This window comes from Hylaeus anthracinus, unplaced genomic scaffold (assembly GCF_026225885.1).
Source record: "Hylaeus anthracinus isolate JK02 unplaced genomic scaffold, UHH_iyHylAnth1.0_haploid 11981, whole genome shotgun sequence".
NCBI lineage: Eukaryota > Metazoa > Arthropoda > Insecta > Hymenoptera > Colletidae > Hylaeus > Hylaeus anthracinus.
The window spans coordinates 8,153,628-8,171,523 of NW_026534329.1; the positions used below are offsets into that span (position 1 = coordinate 8,153,628).

At 33.7% G+C, this 17,896-nt stretch overlaps 4 protein-coding genes across 6 annotated transcripts in view; 1 reads left to right on the top strand and 3 right to left on the bottom strand.

The window, feature by feature from the left end:
- Positions 1-5,506, bottom strand: part of LOC128885457 (uncharacterized) — a 6,750-nt gene extending 1,244 nt beyond the window's left edge. The window contains exons 1-9 of the mRNA XM_054139516.1: positions 5,295-5,506; positions 5,144-5,235; positions 4,269-4,330; positions 3,956-4,199; positions 2,749-2,892; positions 2,502-2,681; positions 1,746-1,823; positions 992-1,167; positions 209-267 (exon numbers count right to left, since the gene is read on the bottom strand). Coding sequence (XP_053995491.1) covers positions 209-267; positions 992-1,167; positions 1,746-1,823; positions 2,502-2,681; positions 2,749-2,892; positions 3,956-3,987 — 669 coding nt within the window. The 5' untranslated portion in view covers positions 3,988-4,199; positions 4,269-4,330; positions 5,144-5,235; positions 5,295-5,506. The remainder of the gene's footprint in view (positions 1-208; positions 268-991; positions 1,168-1,745; positions 1,824-2,501; positions 2,682-2,748; positions 2,893-3,955; positions 4,200-4,268; positions 4,331-5,143; positions 5,236-5,294) is intronic.
- A 200-nt stretch (positions 5,507-5,706) lies between these two features.
- On the top strand, positions 5,707-17,868 carry LOC128885461 (28S ribosomal protein S15, mitochondrial). 2 transcript variants are annotated; one of them, XM_054139526.1, is made up of 6 exons: positions 5,707-5,860; positions 5,952-6,027; positions 15,500-15,747; positions 16,518-16,651; positions 17,251-17,446; positions 17,579-17,868. In XM_054139526.1, the coding sequence occupies exons 3-6, from the start codon at positions 15,515-15,517 to the stop codon at positions 17,826-17,828; spliced, it is 813 nt and encodes a 270-aa protein (XP_053995501.1). In that variant the 5' UTR covers positions 5,707-5,860; positions 5,952-6,027; positions 15,500-15,514; the 3' UTR covers positions 17,829-17,868. The 2 variants fall into 2 exon arrangements, with proteins under 2 accessions (XP_053995501.1, XP_053995500.1); XM_054139525.1 differs by lacking the exons at positions 5,707-5,860; positions 5,952-6,027 and adding an exon at positions 15,294-15,423.
- LOC128885458 (uncharacterized) lies at positions 6,337-10,889 on the bottom strand. Of its 2 annotated transcripts, XM_054139518.1 has the most exons (3): positions 8,889-10,889; positions 8,632-8,777; positions 6,337-7,205 (listed from the first exon to the last, which is right to left on the bottom strand). In XM_054139518.1, the coding sequence occupies exons 2-3, from the start codon at positions 8,762-8,764 to the stop codon at positions 6,448-6,450; spliced, it is 891 nt and encodes a 296-aa protein (XP_053995493.1). In that variant the 5' UTR covers positions 8,765-8,777; positions 8,889-10,889; the 3' UTR covers positions 6,337-6,447. The 2 variants fall into 2 exon arrangements, with proteins under 2 accessions (XP_053995493.1, XP_053995492.1); XM_054139517.1 differs by having other exon boundaries at positions 8,632-10,888.
- Positions 12,024-15,134, bottom strand: LOC128885455 (uncharacterized). The gene is made up of 3 exons (XM_054139514.1): positions 14,008-15,134; positions 12,349-13,154; positions 12,024-12,236 (listed from the first exon to the last, which is right to left on the bottom strand). The coding sequence occupies exons 1-3, from the start codon at positions 14,428-14,430 to the stop codon at positions 12,224-12,226; spliced, it is 1,242 nt and encodes a 413-aa protein (XP_053995489.1). The 5' UTR covers positions 14,431-15,134; the 3' UTR covers positions 12,024-12,223.
- Positions 17,869-17,896: the final 28 nt, after the last annotated feature.

Below are 17,896 nucleotides of genomic sequence, written 5' to 3' on the forward strand. Positions count from 1 at the left end.
AAATAATGAGAAAATTGGCTAAATTTTATAATATCTATCTGTAGTATGAAATGTAACCTTTCAAACGACATGTACTGTGTCCCAATAGGTTATGTGCAAACGAATATACACGATGTTAATTCCATCTAGCGGCAAAACGCCACGAACTTTTTCGAATACCTATTATTTTGAAGCATTCGTTTTATGTTTTATTGATTATTATGCATACGGATTCCAGATCTTGCAAAATACTGCCTCCTTCTCGCGTTTTAATCAAAGAGTCACGTGCTGGGGATGATTTATTTAATTAAAGTAATGAATCATTTGTAATTCTCACTAACTATAACGATAAAGTGAAGATAACTTGTTCACGGCTATTGTTTTTGTCTTAGCAGACCAGTCAATTCTTAAAAGCTAAAAGAGATTGACCATGACATTAAAGTCGATACAGGGATCATTTCAAAGGCTATCAGATCTCAGGGAAGTGCAAACCTCAAATTCCGAGGGAAGACATGAAAAGAGTGGAATACTTTACAAGCAGATATCTTTTAATAATATTCGGTCAAATTGAATAAAAAGTGAAGAAATTTTGGGGCATTGTAAACTTTGTCAAAAATGAACCGAATTGAAAAATTCAAAAACAGGTCAATTTGTCTCATTGTCAGCTACAACTTTTGTTTCAAGAAAAAAAACTACTTCTACTTAAAAAAAATGACTGCCATGCTAAACTCTCGAAAGTGGTGCCATCTACAATAAAACTGATAACGCCATTTTATGTACCCCTTGGAACTTAACCTAAAATATTTCTAGCCATTCTTCTATCGTTTAGAGATATCCAGTTGAATTCATTAAAGTGGTTCACCTTATATATGAAAAATCGAATATTGCCAACCTAAAAGCCCTCCTGAGCCGTGTCCTTTACAGATTTTAACTTGATAAAATATTTCAGGTTAATCTGCAGACAACAAAAATAATAGCCATGGACGAGTTATCTGGGTCACACTATATTTACATTTTCTAGACCGTTTGTTTAGACTCTGTCGCGATCTCGATTTGCCATTTCTCTTTGTCGATAGTTCTTCGTCTATCGGTTTGCTGATTTCTTCGCTTTCTAGTTTTTCCTGCAGCGCCAATTGAGCGAATTTCCTACGACGAAGATCCATGATCTCTTCGTGCGTCAATGTAATTCTACAATTTTTTTAACCGAACTTTAATTTGGGGCAACAAAAATTATTGACTTTTCTTTTTATACTATTTAGCAGCTTTTGATGGCAAGATCACAAAAATGGAAGTTTTAATGTTATACGTATGTAAAGTTGAGCTGTTTTGGTATATGTGACTGGTTAATCCGACGCCATGTTGGCTTTCATGGCTTTCATCCATCCTCCATTGATCGATTAGGTAGAGAATGACATTAACATGGTAAAATATGATACGAAAATACTGTCTGAGCAGGTTTGGAATCTAATTGACCAACAGAACATCGGTAAAAACCAATATGGCGTCGCATTAACCTACAAAATGTGCCAAAAGTGCTCAACTTTAGATACGAATAACTTTTAAACCGTTGGATTCCTAACGTAAAACTTAGATTTATGAATTCTAGGCCCTAGTAAGCCCTAAAACTGTTCTCGACTCATTTTCCTCATAATGCATAAATTCTGAGATGAGAGTCCGTTATTTTGTGAAAACCTTGTATGTCATTCATTGATTTTTGTATCAATCGTACGAAGACCTATTTTTAGGTTAAAATGTTCTTTTCATACATTTTAAGCTCTCGTATTATCAGCGACGCTCCCTCGTCGCATATTCGATTTCCAAGTAAGACTAGACTCTTTAATGATCTGGAGAGACGAAACAATTCTATTAAATTCATTATACAAATATACGAATTATACAGGGTGTCACGAAATTGGTGTAAGAATCGGAAGTGGGGGGTAGCTGAGACGATTCTGAACAACAATTTCCTTTGCAAAAATGTCGTATGTTGCTTCGTTTTTGAATTAATAACGAAAAACCACCGACCAATCACAGCGTCCGAGTAGCGCGCGTTCAGCTGCGAGAGTAAAGATGGCGGCGTAGCCGCTTGTGCGCGCGCTCACTCGGGCGCTGTGATTGGTCGGTGGTTTTTCGTTAATAACTCAAAAACGAAGCAACATATGACATTTTTGCAAAGGAAATTCTTGTTCAGAATTGTCTCAGCTACCTCCCACTTCCGATTCTTACACTAATTCTGGGATACCTTATATATATACAGAGTCTTTTAAGCAAAACAAATTCGATTTCTTGAAACAACCAAAGTTCTAACCCCCTTAAATATCTATAATATTTCTTTACATGTTTTCCTATATAATTTCTATTAATATATCGCTAAAATAATTCGCGTATTTCCCAAATTCTACCAGTGCATTTATAGTATTTGCATCCATATTTACTTTTAGAAAGTGAAAAACAAATAATTTTTTTAAAGTGTCACGCTAAAAAGACTCCTTAATAATTTCGTTTGATATAATTTAATTCACCTATTTGACCGAAGCATGCAACCAATGCAAGCCGCTCCATTTTTCGTAATATAATTGTTCGCCAAATTCAAAATTATTAATTTAGGATTGTTCGGTGGATCCTGATACCTCAATTCGTTTGCAATCTTCATCATTCCATCGTCAGATATTTCACATAGCTTCAGAGACAAGTACCACAGACTGAAAACAATTTTCCTTCGTTAAACTTGCAATTAGCTCTAATTGAACAATTTCAAGGTAAACTTACTTCCCGAGTGGCGAGCAAAGTAAATGAAAATTCTCCTGAGTGTTTGGATTCATGTCCAAATTCAAATCTCTCAGACATCCGATGTTCGTCATCATATCTGCTATCTGCATTATGCCAAACGCGTTTATTCGACAATTTGGCAATCTATTAAAATGCGATACTATACTGAAGTGGTGGATTATTGTTTATAACCGAAATATAACGTATGACTAGCTTCTTATGGCTGAATTCGATATACAGTAAGGTTTCCATAAATGCACAATTTTCTCTACCATAAATGCACAGTAACCAACTCCACCACTGGGAGTTATACCTCTTGAGGGGCCTCAGAGTTCGATCTCCGAACAGTGTAAACATGATTTAGAACCGGATTACTCGGTGAGACAATTTAAAGCAACGGTGAAACTTTTTTATTATTATATTTTGTGTTGCAAAACTTTTACCATCGTATTCCTGACATTTTTCTGATTAAAATGAGTTCAAACACGACGTAATTCGCAATACGACTTTTACTTTTAAGAACTTATTATGTATCATATATCTGTGCATATATCGTAGAACACTAACTAAAAAAAGATGCATGGTAAATATCATTCGAATTATATCGTGTTTGGGCTCATTTTAATCAGAAAAACGTCGGGAATATGATGGTGAAAGTTTTACAACAAAAAAGTTAGTAATAAAAAAGTTTCACCGTTGCATTAAATTGTCTCATCGATATACCCTGGTGTTTTCGCTTTGTCTTCTTCTTTATTCGCTGTCCTTCTCTACGTTCGAAGCTCGTCGGCAAACATCAGAGAATATAGAAACTTTACGATAAACGCACAAAGTCAGTCCTGAGCTTGTGCATTTATGGAAACTTTACTGTAGCAGACAGACCCGGGCATTTTTGAAATGATATTATTCAAAATATTTTTTCAAATAACATATTATTATATTTTACATTTATTTTCATACCCGTGATCACGTTTGAAATAACATTATTCGAAATATTATTTCAAATAAGATATTATTATATTTTATATTTATTTAAAATAATCCTTTGAAATAATTGTGAATTCCATCCGAAATCGAACATTTTTTGGAATAACACCTCGTATTTTTACGAAATTTGAATATGCTATGCCCTTTAGCAATATTTAACAATATAAACGTTTTTCGAAGTATTTTTGAAGATTTAGAAATTTATGAAATTCTGTAAATTTACTTCAGAACTGTGATGGTGCTATATTTCTTCATCGTCGAATTCAATGCGTCCAAAATACAGATCGATACCTCACGACGTGTGACGAGACAACGAATGAAAAATTAATTGGAACAATCATATTACCACGATAAAGAATAAAAATTGTTTCCCGTGATACTCATCTTTGCTCTCGATTTTTTTCGGCGCGTCTTGTTTTCTATTTTCGTACGTTAAATAAAAGATGGGAGATCCGTCGTCCAAGGTTCTTAAAAATTACAAACAACATGAATGTTTGATTAAAATTTGTTTCTTCAATTTCGTAAAAGATAGTTACTTTTCGCTCATTGTCAGCCGAGACAAAGCACTCGAAATTCGAACGTCCACGTCGCTTCTGATCTATATGTAACAATTTTGGATTTAAGAAAAGGTTGTGTTACGTGCTATGTACAGGGTGTGGCATTTAAAACAGGCTACCTGAATAATTCTTTTACTTTTACCGATAGAAAAAATAGAAAAAAACTGCCAGAGTTGTTTGATTTCGAGGAGCACGTAAGATGGCGCCAATAACTTCTTTATCAGTGGAAGCGTAGAGGAGGTATAAAGGTGGACTTTGCTTTTTTTAAATAGAACGACATAGTTAACAATAAAGCGCCATGTATTTTCAAAAATCGCTTTTTCAAAAACGACTTATTTTTTAAGGTAGAATCAATCCTCTTTCGGTTATACTATCTATTAAGGAACGTATCGCATAGCATAGTAAATACAGGATGTCCCAAAAATGTTGGAGGTCATTGAAAATTGAAAGAGGCTTCGTTAAGAAGATATTAACAGATAACGCCCGACCAATCAAAGCGCGAGTATCAAGGGGAACGCCCTCGGTGGGCGTGGCTACGCACTAGGCGGCCGCGATAGCATAGGGTACGCGCTCGGTGGCCGCGTTCTGATTGGTCAGTGTTTTCCGTTAATATCTCCTCAACGAAGCCTCGGACAACATTTTCGCTAAGGAAAAAGTTGTTTCAAATCACCTCCAGAACCGCCCCTTTCAACGTGTTACAACATTTTTGGAACACCCTGTATAATTGACTTATTACTATGAAAATCCAAAAACATTTTTAACATAACTAAAAGTTGTCAATAAGTAAGGTGTAAATTCCAAAAGTGCAAAAAAAACTGTACTTTTTCTAAAGTTATAAACTTGAATGAACTCACGGCAAACCTAGGTAACGGCTGAACATTGTATTGCTCCGAGTACTTTAAGAATTCAGAGACGAAATTTTCGCGATGACTTCTCGCAGTATCACCTAGTAAATTGTAATTGTGGAATATTTTGAATTATACTAAATACATTTCCTAAATTTACCCATCACCGATGGCGTTCTGTCTCTAGCCGAGGATGCGTACTTGCTTCTTTTATCGAACATGATTATAGTGGATTATCTATTAACTATAATTGCAATTATCAAGAGGTTAGGACCAACTTGGACCAACTGCTACGAATGACAACCAATCGAGCATCAAATTTACTTTTTCACTAGATGATTCTTTTATTTTCACCTGAACAAATAATATATATGAAAATGATACAACTAATGGTGCCGTTTATTAGCGAGAATAGGAATTATTTTTTCTATAAACTTGAGCCACAGATAAGATATGGATAGACCAGAGTCTCCGATTTGGCCGGTCGGTATTACAGCAGATTTTTCTGCATAGAAATGGTTATACCCACAGATACACTGCTGGCCGATGAAAACAAGATGGCGCTTTCTTCCTATTTTTTTTTTCGTTTATTATAGTGTGTAGATAACTTCTACTTTGCACTTTCTTTACAACAAGAGTATAAAATACAAAATTTGACTTATAATCTAATAACAATCTTTGAAGCTTAATCTATTTTACATTGAGTTAGATATGCCTAATATTATAGTAAGTATTGCTTAAGTTATAATATATTGCAACTTATGTTGTTATGTCTTTATAACAGTCTATTATTCTTATATTCTGTTTCTATCACTAGGGACTATATCCCTATGTAATTGATGCACCAATTGAGAGGATAGGCTAAGATTTATTTGTAGAGGAAAATTCTATAGGTAAGAGTCGTACTTGTTTTATCAATAGTCTTCTTATTTAATAACAACGATACTTTATATCTTCAGTATTGCTTATCAGTCTTATATGTACTTCATTTGTAGTTTATTTATAAAGGAACCAACTATTAATACTTTTGTACAAGCTTGCTTTAAATCTAACAGGGTTGAATCTGACCCGCAGACAGCCACAGGTTCATGCTGTCCCTGATTGAGATTCACCCTTTACTTAGTATCTATTTCGCGATTCACAATGTTAACTTTCTTCCTACGTCTGTATTCCATTGTGAATGTAAAAGAAATAGTCACTCACTGGAGAAAGGCTATAACTCAGAAGGGATGATTAATAGTTTGAGGTAAATAATAGTAATTAGTATATTTGGAAGAAATAATGTTTTATTTTCTTTATTCTTTTTTTTTTTGTTAATACATAGATGTGTTTGGATTTTCAAATGTTGCCGTTGTATTTTCGTGATGTACAACTGGTTCATTAGGTGATGGTAGTGGAGTATTTTGTGATGAACTATTGGAAGTATGAGCCGAACTGTGTTGAGAACTATGTTGGTAGAAGTGTTGCTTTGTTAACATTTTCATTTCATACTTTTGAACGGCAGAAAAAATCTCTGATTTCGCCAAATGTAGATAATACGGAGGTAAAGCTTTCAAAGTTGGTGCAATGCCAGCCAAGAATGCATCTACGGGATGCTGCAGGATGCTATTTTGTTTCTGCTTAATGAAATAATCTACTAATTTTGATGTCGCTGTTTGTTGAGGTGTCGCTATGTTTCTCGTTTTTGCTTTTCGTTTAATTGGCCTTCTGGAAATTTCAAATGTATCTGAAGTACAACTCAGATTATGTGAATCGTTATTCATGTGTAATGCAACATTTAATTCCGCTTCATCATTATGTACAACGTATTCGTTTTCTTCTTGGCTTTCTTCCTTTTTGCATTCTTCTGGTATGTCACGTTCTTCTTCTGTTAAGGTTTGATCTTTCTCTTGGCTTTCAATACTATCTTTAGTTTCTCTTTGGTCGAATTGTTGGTTCAAAAAACTTAATTGCTGCGAATATTTATAAACTTTGACTTTTTTTCCACTTTTCCCGCTTTTAGTCATTATCTTCTTAAGAGATCTTCTGTAATTGTCTCTTATATTATTCCATCGGGCTTTACATACTGACACTGAAAAAAGTATCGAACAAAGCAATTGCTATCAACTCTTATTCCGTATTAGTTAGTGGATCACTTTTTCTTGTAGATATAAATAAGATTCCTTTCTTTCAGGTATGTAGCTACAGGAGTTATTCTTAAAATCTTTCTTAATTAATTAATTAATTTCTTAAATAGGGTCGCGAGATTTTAATGTAAAATATTTAATATTCTCTTCAATATCTTCTTTTTATTTATATTATTGCAAAAAATACAGTTTTGATGAAAAATAGGGTATATAATTTCTATAACTATAATAAACACAATTTTACAACTTTTTGTGCAATTTTAAATTCACATATTTTTTGTACGTATTTAAACAAAGTCTAAAGCTATATTTTTTCATATGTATACATATTGTTACCTAATCAATAAATCATCACAAAATATTAACATATCTTTATTTTATATTTTTTGAGTTGCAAAAAGAATCACAATCATAAATACTTGGCAATACACAGTTTAAATTATTGTATATTTTGATAAAAGTATAATTAATATGAAAAAAATGAAAATAAATTAAAAATGAAAGAAATATTGATAAAATATTACTCGTTATTATTGGAAGTTATACTGTGTTAAATATACAGGGTATCCCAAAAATATTGGAGTTCCTTGAAAATGGTGGTTCGGAGGATGATTTATTTATAAATTTGAAACAACTTTTTCCTTATCGAAAATGTTGTCCGACGCTTCGTTAAGGAGATATCAACAGAAAACCCCGACCAATCAGAGCGCAGCCGCTTAGGGCGTGGCGTACGCTACCGTGGGCGGTCCGCCGGCATACTCGCACTTTGATTGGTTCGGGGTTTTTTGTTAATATCTCCTTAACGAAGCCTCGGACAATATTTTCGCTAAGGAAAAAGTTGTTTCAAATCACCTCCTGAACCACTCCTTTCAAGGACCTCCAACATTTTTTGGGACACCCTGTATAATACATACAAGGTGTCCTACTTTAACTTGTACACCATAATAACTCGAAAATATGGTGTTTTAGCAAGAAATGTTTCAACACAATTTTGACAAACCCTCTATGTCACCGATATATAGGGTGTCTCAAAAATATTGGAGTTCCTTGAAAGGGGCGGTTCAGGGGGTGATTGAAACAACGTTTTCTTTACCGAAAATATTGTTTCAAATCACCTCCCGAACCACCTCTTTCAAGGACCTCCAACATTTTTGGGACACCTTGTATAATACACTTACATATTCTATTACACAGAATGTACCGTAACTAGTGTAAGAACCGGAAATGATTGTGAAACGATTCTTACATTAGTTGCGGGACACCCTGTACATATTATATTTATATTGTTAGTTATATTTATGTATTTATATTCACTCTAATACAATATGTCTAATAATAAGATAAGTATTATAATATAATGTAAGTACTTACCATCTTCTTTCATCCACGCCCCAATCTTATTCCAAACATTAATTTTATAAGTGGTGTCCATATATTTACTATCTGACAAATCGTATAAAGCCGGATATTGTCGAATTAATTCAATTAATTGTTCGTCGTTCATTTTTTATATACTTCTACAGGTATTTAAGCATGAAATATAAATTAAATTTTTAATATTCATTAACATTCTTTAATATTCTTGCGCGTAAAAATATGTGGATGAATTGACGTTATGATATACGCACCAAATATGGGGAAAATGAAATATAATATAATAATATATGATAATAAGAAAAAAAGCAGAAAGAAAAGTTCTTGAATATGTAATTAGTCGAAGGAACGGTGAATGTTTATAACATAACACGCACTGTTGTATATTAATGAAATAAATTAATATTCATTGGTAGTTTAGTTCGTCACTGTTTATTAAAACATATGAATAGTTACTCAATGATATAGCAGATATATAAATGTTTATACACTCAATTTTATGAACGCGTGCGTTCGTTTCTTTATTGTGTACCCTAGACACCGCCTCAAATTATACAGCACGGACGTCACGTTCCGGCAACGACACGTATCGGCACCGACACGACACAGTGATGCCAGATTTGTCTCCCAGTCGCGCATGCGCGTCGCAAAAAGCCGAGCGCGCAGTGCCGTAGCTATAGAAACAACGAATGATTCTATGATTCTATAGCAACGGTTGGCGTCAAAACCAAAGAGTATTAGTCTAATACAAATAATAATACTAATGTAGTATAATACTAAATAATACTAATAGTCTAATACTCTTTGGTTAAAACCAACAGAACCATTTTTTTAATTATAAAAAATATATTTTGTCTGTAAAATTATTTCAACCTTTACCCCAATGTTACAATTTACCCACACAATTAATATTATTGCATGCTAAGAAGTACTTCCAATTTTCATATGTAATTCTATTTTTCTTTGGGACGACTAAGACTAAGAGCACCAGTTTTATGGTCGTGTTAGATACTTTATTGACGCTAAAATCAGTGCGCATGCGCGACTGGGAACTAAATCTGGCATCACTGCACCGAACTGCATATATGAGCTCCCATACACCGCCAGAGACACGTAGCACAGTGGGGCGAGCGCATAGTATCATTGGACATTGGTACAACTAAGTATGAAATCAGTAACATATGTTAAATATTTATTATGAATTGTTCTCAGAAGGTATCTGTTTATATAATAATACTTATTTTTGTCATTTTTGTACTTATCTTATTATTTAATATAAATATTTATTCATTACCTTTTATAGATTCAAATCCATTTCTTCTTCCAAAAGTTGTTTTGCTTCTGGAAATTTCCTGGCCGTGTTCCCATCATTGAATGTTCCTTTTCCTTGTTTTACATAATCAACTAATAGGCCCATTTTATTTTTAAATTCCTTTTGAATATATCTTTTTTTTTCTTCAAATTGTTGCCTATGAAATCTGGTAGTCCAGCATTTAAAATCTAATCAGTACGCAATATGTATAAGCATTCGAAGCATCTAATTAAACAGTGTAAGGAGGATAACCCAAAAGAATAATAGTTAATATTGCTGGTCCTGGTGGATATTAAATTGTTCAGGATAGCTTTTATCCCTTTTTCGTACAGTACCGTAGTATGTGCATATACGTTTCAAAACTATGTTATAAACCACAGTTTTTTTTCATTTCTTCAATCTTTAACTTTTGTATTGTGATATACACATTTTCTATAGCTGATACTGGATAAGTGAATATTATTATTGTTGAAAAAAATATAACAGACATTCCACTGAGATCCATTAGTGTCTCCCAAAAGGGCAGCATCAACAATTAAATTAAATTTCTGACGAAAAACCAACTAAAAGCAAAAACTACGCGAATGGTTACAATCTACATACTTCTTAAAAACAAATGGTACAAAGTTGTTTCTGGGCAAGTTTAGGCGATTTTTATAATTTAATAAACCATTTATAACTTCTACAATGAAATGTCACAAAGTTCTGTTGTGCATTTAAATCATTTTTCTGTTTATTTTAGAATGATTACAACCCCAACATTTGATATTGCAGACATTCTTTTGGTAAAGTCATGTAATACAAGAATTACAATGTAAACTAAAAATAAGATAAATAGATCAACGTAACTAATTTCAGATGCCATGAGGTAAATAGTGAAGCAAAACATAAAAGTACTGTGAAACATAATTGTCAAAGGTTTAAAGATTCATTAAAATGTATTTAGGTTTTTAAAAATATTCAGACACATCACATAAAAATTCACCAACTTGAAAATACAGCTCCAGATAAGAACATTGTTCTCACTATGTTCAAAAGTCTATCATCCTTCACCATTGCTGTTATTTGTTTTTTAGACAAATTCGTAATGCAATTAATGCATTCAAATATATTTTATTCTTTCAATAATTTCTTCATTCACTATATTTGAATTACAATTTACAATTTTACATTACACAATTTTAATAATTTCAGCTTAGATAACTGTAAATTCTCAGTCTCAGTTTGCTCATCATCGAAAACAATCCAATTGCAGCATTCTATAGAGTTTGCTGTCCCAAATGTTTCAAAATACAATAAAATTTCGTTACTAATTACATTGTCTGTAGGTCGGGTATATCCAAAAGGGAATAACAGGCTAATTCCCTGTTCACCGGACGAAATTTGTAGCAATGAAACGTCTACGAGACACTCATGCTGACTCACCATTGCTAATTCAGAGTACCGAGTACCTTCCTCCCTATATTAGTATTAATATTGATGGTAATATTGGTAATAATAAGTTTTGTACTTACAATTCACATGCATTGGAGCAGACAGAAAGTGAGAACTGTTGGAGGACAGCTTGAACGAATAAGATCCTGGCTTCTAACGTACAAAACTTATGTGATCCAATATTTCAGGATCTATTAGCTGTAGGACAAAACACATTATACATGAAAATTGTGTATCTTTACTGCAAAATGTTAGTCAATATTCACGACAATTTGTGTATGTAAACTACAGACTAAACTACGGAATACCCATTTTCTGAAATTTTGTTTACCTGCATTATGGTAACGCAATAATGCGATAATGAAACTTACTCTATTTGTACTGTACTTACATTCTGGGCAAAATGGAATCCTTGAACCCGTGCAATCTAAGAACTGAAAAACTTGTACTGGAAAACTTCTTACTTGCTGTAAGAAGTATTCGTACAGCAACCAATTTAAAATAAATCATTACTGTACGAATACTTATTACACTGACTGACAAACCTATGTATTATAAGTAAAAAAACAATTGTATCAAAATTGTCTGAATCATGTAATAGATTGAATCTAGAGTTTCTACGTTTGAATATATGGTAGCTCTGAAAAGAGCTGATTTATAAACTGTGCCATCAGCTCAGAAGTAAGACAAAATCAAACAGCACGATACGTATGGAATGAAGAGAAAAGTCTTCAATTGATTCCATTGTATAGAGAGCGGGAGTAACTGTGGAACCCTTTGTCACACCGATGCCACATGAAGCATTTGACGTTGGATGGTGTGAATTCTCACAGATAATGGAAACTACAGCCGATATCTGTAAAGCAAAAATAACATCGCTATTGGCATCGTTTAGACGGGAAAAGGGGAAGGTGGAAAAATCAAGCGGAACTGGAAGAGGCAAATACAAAGCGTATCTTTATCATTACCCTTTTCCCGAAAGGCGACCTTTCTGCATGAAATAGTCCGTGAATTCCTTTCTAACGTCTTCCGCTAATTCCGGAGCCCGCCGATCTCGTATGGGGCGCATATTTTGCATTCCAGTGGTCTGTGCTTCGGAAACATCCCTTCTCCAGTTTCCTTCGACAAGACTGTCCCCAACAAAACTATCCAATTCACCCGGTGGACAATATATCTTACTGGATGATCCAGATCGAAGGAAATTATGTAAATACATAATTGCAGTTACAATGAGGCTAGCTTTGTCGGAATTCACTAGAAGAGGTTTCTGAAGCACTCGAAACACTGCTGATGATACACCAAAAGCATTTTCAACTACTCTCCGGGCTCTACCTAAACGATGATTATAAGTCCTTTCACTTGACTCCTTCTTGCGTACACCTGCATACGGCCTCATTATATTTGTGCGTAAAGCAAAAGCTTCATCGCCCAAAATAACAAACGGTACGTCTGCAGATCTACCAGGAAGAGGTTTTGCATCAGGAAGACCCAGAGAGTGGTCTTCAAGCTTTTTGTATATCGCAGAATGCTTAAACATGACCCCATCGAAAATGGGGCGCCCGACGTCAATAAACAAAAAATTACATTTCGCATCCACTAATGTAAACAGGACTATGCTGTGGAATAGTTCATCGTTATTATTCTCTGAGCCGGTATTTAGTGTTGTCTGCAACATTATATGTTTGCCATCTATTGCACCAATCGCATGTGGAAAGTTCCATGTTTCATCAAATATATTAGCACATTGGATCCATTCTTCGGGAGTGTTTGGTAGCTGCAATTAATAACTTCACTTAATGATTTATAATTATTTCATTAGAAGAGTTGAAATAGTTGCGAAAATGGTAAGACTGTGGCATTTGGTGTGCTGTATACGAATATCATTATCGTTTTTGGTAGTAATTACAAATTTTTAAGATATTCAAGATATTTGCAAAAACTGTCTTAGTAATACACATTAGGAGACCAGAAAGTAATGTCGTTTCTTTTATATTAACTTCAAATAAATAAATTTATAACAAGTTTTTGTTTTTAATCAATTATGTAATCACCCTCGTTATCGACAACCTTTTGCTATTTAGTGTGCAAATTTTCAATACCTGATCGATAAAATTCAATTGATATACGATGAACTGATAAATGATAAACAAGTATTGACATTCGCAGAAAAGACATTACTTTCTAGTCCAACTAATACAATTTTATCCAAGCATTGCCAGCTGGATTTAAATATAGAAGGTAATCTAACATGATACATTGACATTCATTTCTAATTGAGTTTTAATAGACTACACTCTAAAAATGAATAAAACCCTTAAAAATAACATTCCTCCTGCATGGAAGTAACAGGAGAGACGCTATAGCTATTGTTGTGGCTATGAATGTGAAGTCATTAATATATTTGTTCTTATTATTGTCCTATATATTGTCCTATGTTTATCTTTAAATTATGAATATACTTGTAATATTATGAGGGGGAATGAAGACACCGCTTTTCAGTCGCGCGTATACTTCACTGACGCCATGTTCGCCACGCATGCGCAAAGAAACGCGTCCCGGCTCTGGCATCCATGCTGCAGTTCAGTCAATAAAAGAAATTATAAATGTAATACACATTTCTCCCTTACCTTTATATGATCCTTCAACGTCTGAATAAGGGCTTCGCACACGAGGAACACGCTCCGCGAAATACTTTGGGCAGACATTTTGAATAAGTATGTCAACGAGGTGAAGGAGTCTCCCGAGGCGAGGAACCGCAGCGCAACCGCCAACTTTTCCTTCGCGCTTACACTCGCCCGAAAGGTCGTACACTGCGTACTTATTAACGGTGCTATTTTATTTAAAATGTGCTCGAAGTCTGTCGCATGCATGCGACAGAAGTTCCCGAATTGTGTGAGGGATAAGTCCTTCATTAGCGATTCCGCGACATGTGTGTCACGATTTTTGTACAACTCAGACACCCAAAATCGCCGCTTTCGTGCGGTTTTTTTCTTATTTCTTCGAGCCATTACTAATACTAGCAACGCAGCAGCAGCGACTTCGGAATCCATTTTCACGACTAGTCACGGCTGTCGCAAAGGAACAACCAGGAACAACTAAAGTGAACTGAAACAGGGATGCCAAAAGCACGGAGATCTCCGCGTTTCGGTCGAAAACCGAGATATGCGGAGATTATGCGGAGACGACTGCGCAGCCCGTTTGCGCATACGACGAAGACAGAAAAACGTTCCGTCCTTTCCAAGATCAGGGTCGGTTTAGCAATATTGGAGCCCCGGGCAAGATTATCGTGGCGCCCCTTCAGGGGTATACAGGGTGTCCTAAAAATATTGAAGATCCTTGAAAGGGGTGGTTCAGGAGGTGATTTCAAACAACTTTTTCCTTAGCGAAAATATTGTCCGAGGCTTCGTTAAGGAGATATTAACAGAAAACGCTGACCAATCAGAGCGCGAGTATGCCGGTGGAGTGCTCGCGGTAGCATATGAGCGCGGTCGCCTAGCGCGTAGCCACGCCTACTGCTGGCGCTCCATCGGCATCCTCGCGCTCTGATTGGTCAATGTTTTCTCTTAATATCAGCTTAACGAAACCCCGCACAACATTTTCGCTAAGGAAAAAATTGTTTCAAATCACCTTCCGAACTACCCATTTCAGAATGTTACAACATTTTTGGAACACCCTGTAGAATAAATATATTTATTTTTCCCTCCATGTATGTTAAGGATTTGATATATTAGACCGATAAATTGTATAATTTATAAATAATGTTAAGTCGAATAAAATGAATCTAAACCAAGCATTGGCATAGCTTTATTCAAATAATGAATTACAAAAACACCATGTAGTGTTTTAAGATATAATGTCAATTTGCATTTCAAATTATAATTTTTAGTTTACACAATACGTATCAATAGTTTATCTTTTATTCCTTATTTGAATTTGCATCTAAATAAGATGGTGGCCATCTTTGATTTAGGTAAATAAACATGCGCTGTTAATTAACTCGTTGCGACTCGTTGTTGCTCGTTTCTGTTTAGCGTAGATTCGAAGTATAAATATTTTTTACTGGTTTTATTGACATCGTCATATTTTTAAACTTAGTTTAATTATCTTTTCTATTTTAAGGGTGTTTCAGATACGATGAATCTAGCAACAACTACTAGATTATTTTGTGGAAGAATAAATAATATTCATAAGTTAGGAGGTTATGTGACTCGAGATATTGCCACAGTTGAGGACTTCAAAATCAAATGGACTCGAGCACCTGTAATTCGTGAAATAGATCCCAGACAAAGTGGTGATTTGGGTTTAGATATACATGTCGATCAAAATGACATTCGTCTTTATTACGAAAATTCTAAAGAATGGGAGGGGTTAGTAGATTTGCTTGTAACTACTTATTTATGACTTAATTGTGACACACTTTAGAGAATTCTGAAATATATATTGATATATAGATTCATTAAGGTCTCTGATAAAAAATTGAGATGCTAATTTATCTAATTCTGCCATAATTAGCATTGCATCCGCTGAACAACAATACTCGCATGTTATTTCTCAAAAGATGATACTACTTTGCTATTGTAATTTAAAAATATATGAAAAATCCCACTTTACGGTATCCTGATTTTATTAGAAAATGTAAACGAGTAGTGTAGCATTTCGCAGAGAGTATACATGTAATCGGTGTAAATTCTGTGCACGTAAAGGCAACATAGACAGTTTAAGATGGTATTACATGTTTTTAATGGTACCATGCATTTCTCTTATATAACATTCTACCACTAAAATGTTAAAATACATTTTTAAAATTGCAAAGTTGCCAGTACTTTTTTTCAATAATAGTGTTAGTAGAATAGTGTTTGACATTAACACCATAATTAAATCTTAATGCAATAATGATTAATGGAATGTACATGTATATTTCTAATGAAAAAAGTAAGGATATTCATGCGACAGCTTACAAAACTATAACAAAAATTACATTTATATAAATCTTAAATAGAAAGCTCGAGAAGATGTGGGAAGAATAAAACACTAAAACAAAATATAATTAAAAATTGTCATTAGTACAGATCACAGTAAAACAGAGTGCACCTATATTAACAATATGAATAATGAATTAAAAATTTGTATGATATAGCGCTAACGATCTTGTAAGGAAGATGTTCTCTATAAAATTTCAACGTGCGAAAGAAGTGAGAAATTTGAAGAGAGAAAGAGCAATGGCACTAGTAAAACGGCATGTTTGCGATCGAGGTTCTACAGAATCCAGAAGTAAGTAAGTTTATAAGTATAAAATATCTGTGAAGATTTTTCTCTATGTAAAGATTAATGACAATTCATTTCTGTTTACATTAATTTGTATATCAGCTTTTGAAAATGATCTACTTCTAAACCTTATTCCTTATGCACTCAAAGTTTGAACTATCATTTTTACAAAACCTGTATCGTGACCTCATATAATTATATTACTATTAATTTCTTAAGTAGGTAACTAAACATAAAGACAATAATTGCCTTGAAATTTAATAGTTTAATTAGGGTCTCTGACAAAAAATTGAGATGCTAATTTATCTAACTCTTCCATAATTGGCATTGCATCTGCTGAATAATAGTACTTGCATGTTATTTCTCAAAAGATGATACTACTTTGCTATCGTAATTTAAATATATTTAAAGTTTTACAATATATTTATTCTGATCTTAAATTATGTACCTGTTTCAGCCATTTACAACTGTAATTGTTGATTGTATTAGTCGTGTCGATCTTAAACAAATGTCTCATTTTCCATTCAGCCTTTATCTACTATTTATTGAATATTTACATATATACATTGTATAAGTACTTCATAACGATAGACAAATTGTTTCAGTTGCAGCAATGACGAGTGAAATACTGTACTTTCAGCAATTTATGAAAGAATATCCAAGAAACGTAATCATGAAAGTATATTTGAAAGAATTGATTGACAAAAGGAGGAAATTCCTCAACGATTTACGTAAATGGGACTACAAGCGATTCGAATGGGTTCTTGAACGGATGAATCTTGTTTTTAAAGCTACACCAGTGTACGATATCTTTTTTCTTTGATTTACACAAAATTCGTAGAATTACCTGATTGCTATCTTAATTTCTGATGTGTAATATTGTACATCTTTACATGTTATTATTTGTATCATTTGCCTTATAATGAATTGTAGAAAAGAAGGTCCGGTATCAAGAAAAGATTCACTGAGAATACTAACGCAACAGCATTGCGATAACATCGTTCAAAGCAAATTGAATGCTTATAAAAAGGAATTAAAAGCGCAACAGAAAAATTTTTACCGTGAAAAGGCTGAAAAATTAGCGTTTATTTTAAAAGAAGAAAAAAGATGGGGATTGAAACCATCTGTAACAGAAGAGGATATTGAGGCTGCACGGAAAAAAGCAGAGGAATTGTCAAATTAAATAAATCATAAATTAATTAAATTTAGTTAAACAAATGCTATATTTCCATCTGTCTTTATTCAGTTTTA

Coding starts and splice junctions, on each gene's coding strand:
- LOC128885458 (XM_054139518.1), bottom strand. CDS start 8,764: ATGAACGACGAACAATTAATTGAATTAATTCGACAATATCCGGCTTTA. Junction 7,206..8,631: donor GGCGTGGATGAAAGAAGATG/GTAAGTACTTAC, acceptor TACTTTTTTCAG/TGTCAGTATGTAAAGCCCGA.
- LOC128885455 (XM_054139514.1), bottom strand. CDS start 14,430: ATGGATTCCGAAGTCGCTGCTGCTGCGTTGCTAGTATTAGTAATGGCT. Junction 13,155..14,007: donor CGTTGAAGGATCATATAAAG/GTAAGGGAGAAA, acceptor TATTAATTGCAG/CTACCAAACACTCCCGAAGA.
- LOC128885461 (XM_054139526.1), top strand. CDS start 15,515: ATGAATCTAGCAACAACTACTAGATTATTTTGTGGAAGAATAAATAAT. Junction 16,652..17,250: donor AGGTTCTACAGAATCCAGAA/GTAAGTAAGTTT, acceptor AAATTGTTTCAG/TTGCAGCAATGACGAGTGAA. Junction 17,447..17,578: donor GTTTTTAAAGCTACACCAGT/GTACGATATCTT, acceptor AATGAATTGTAG/AAAAGAAGGTCCGGTATCAA.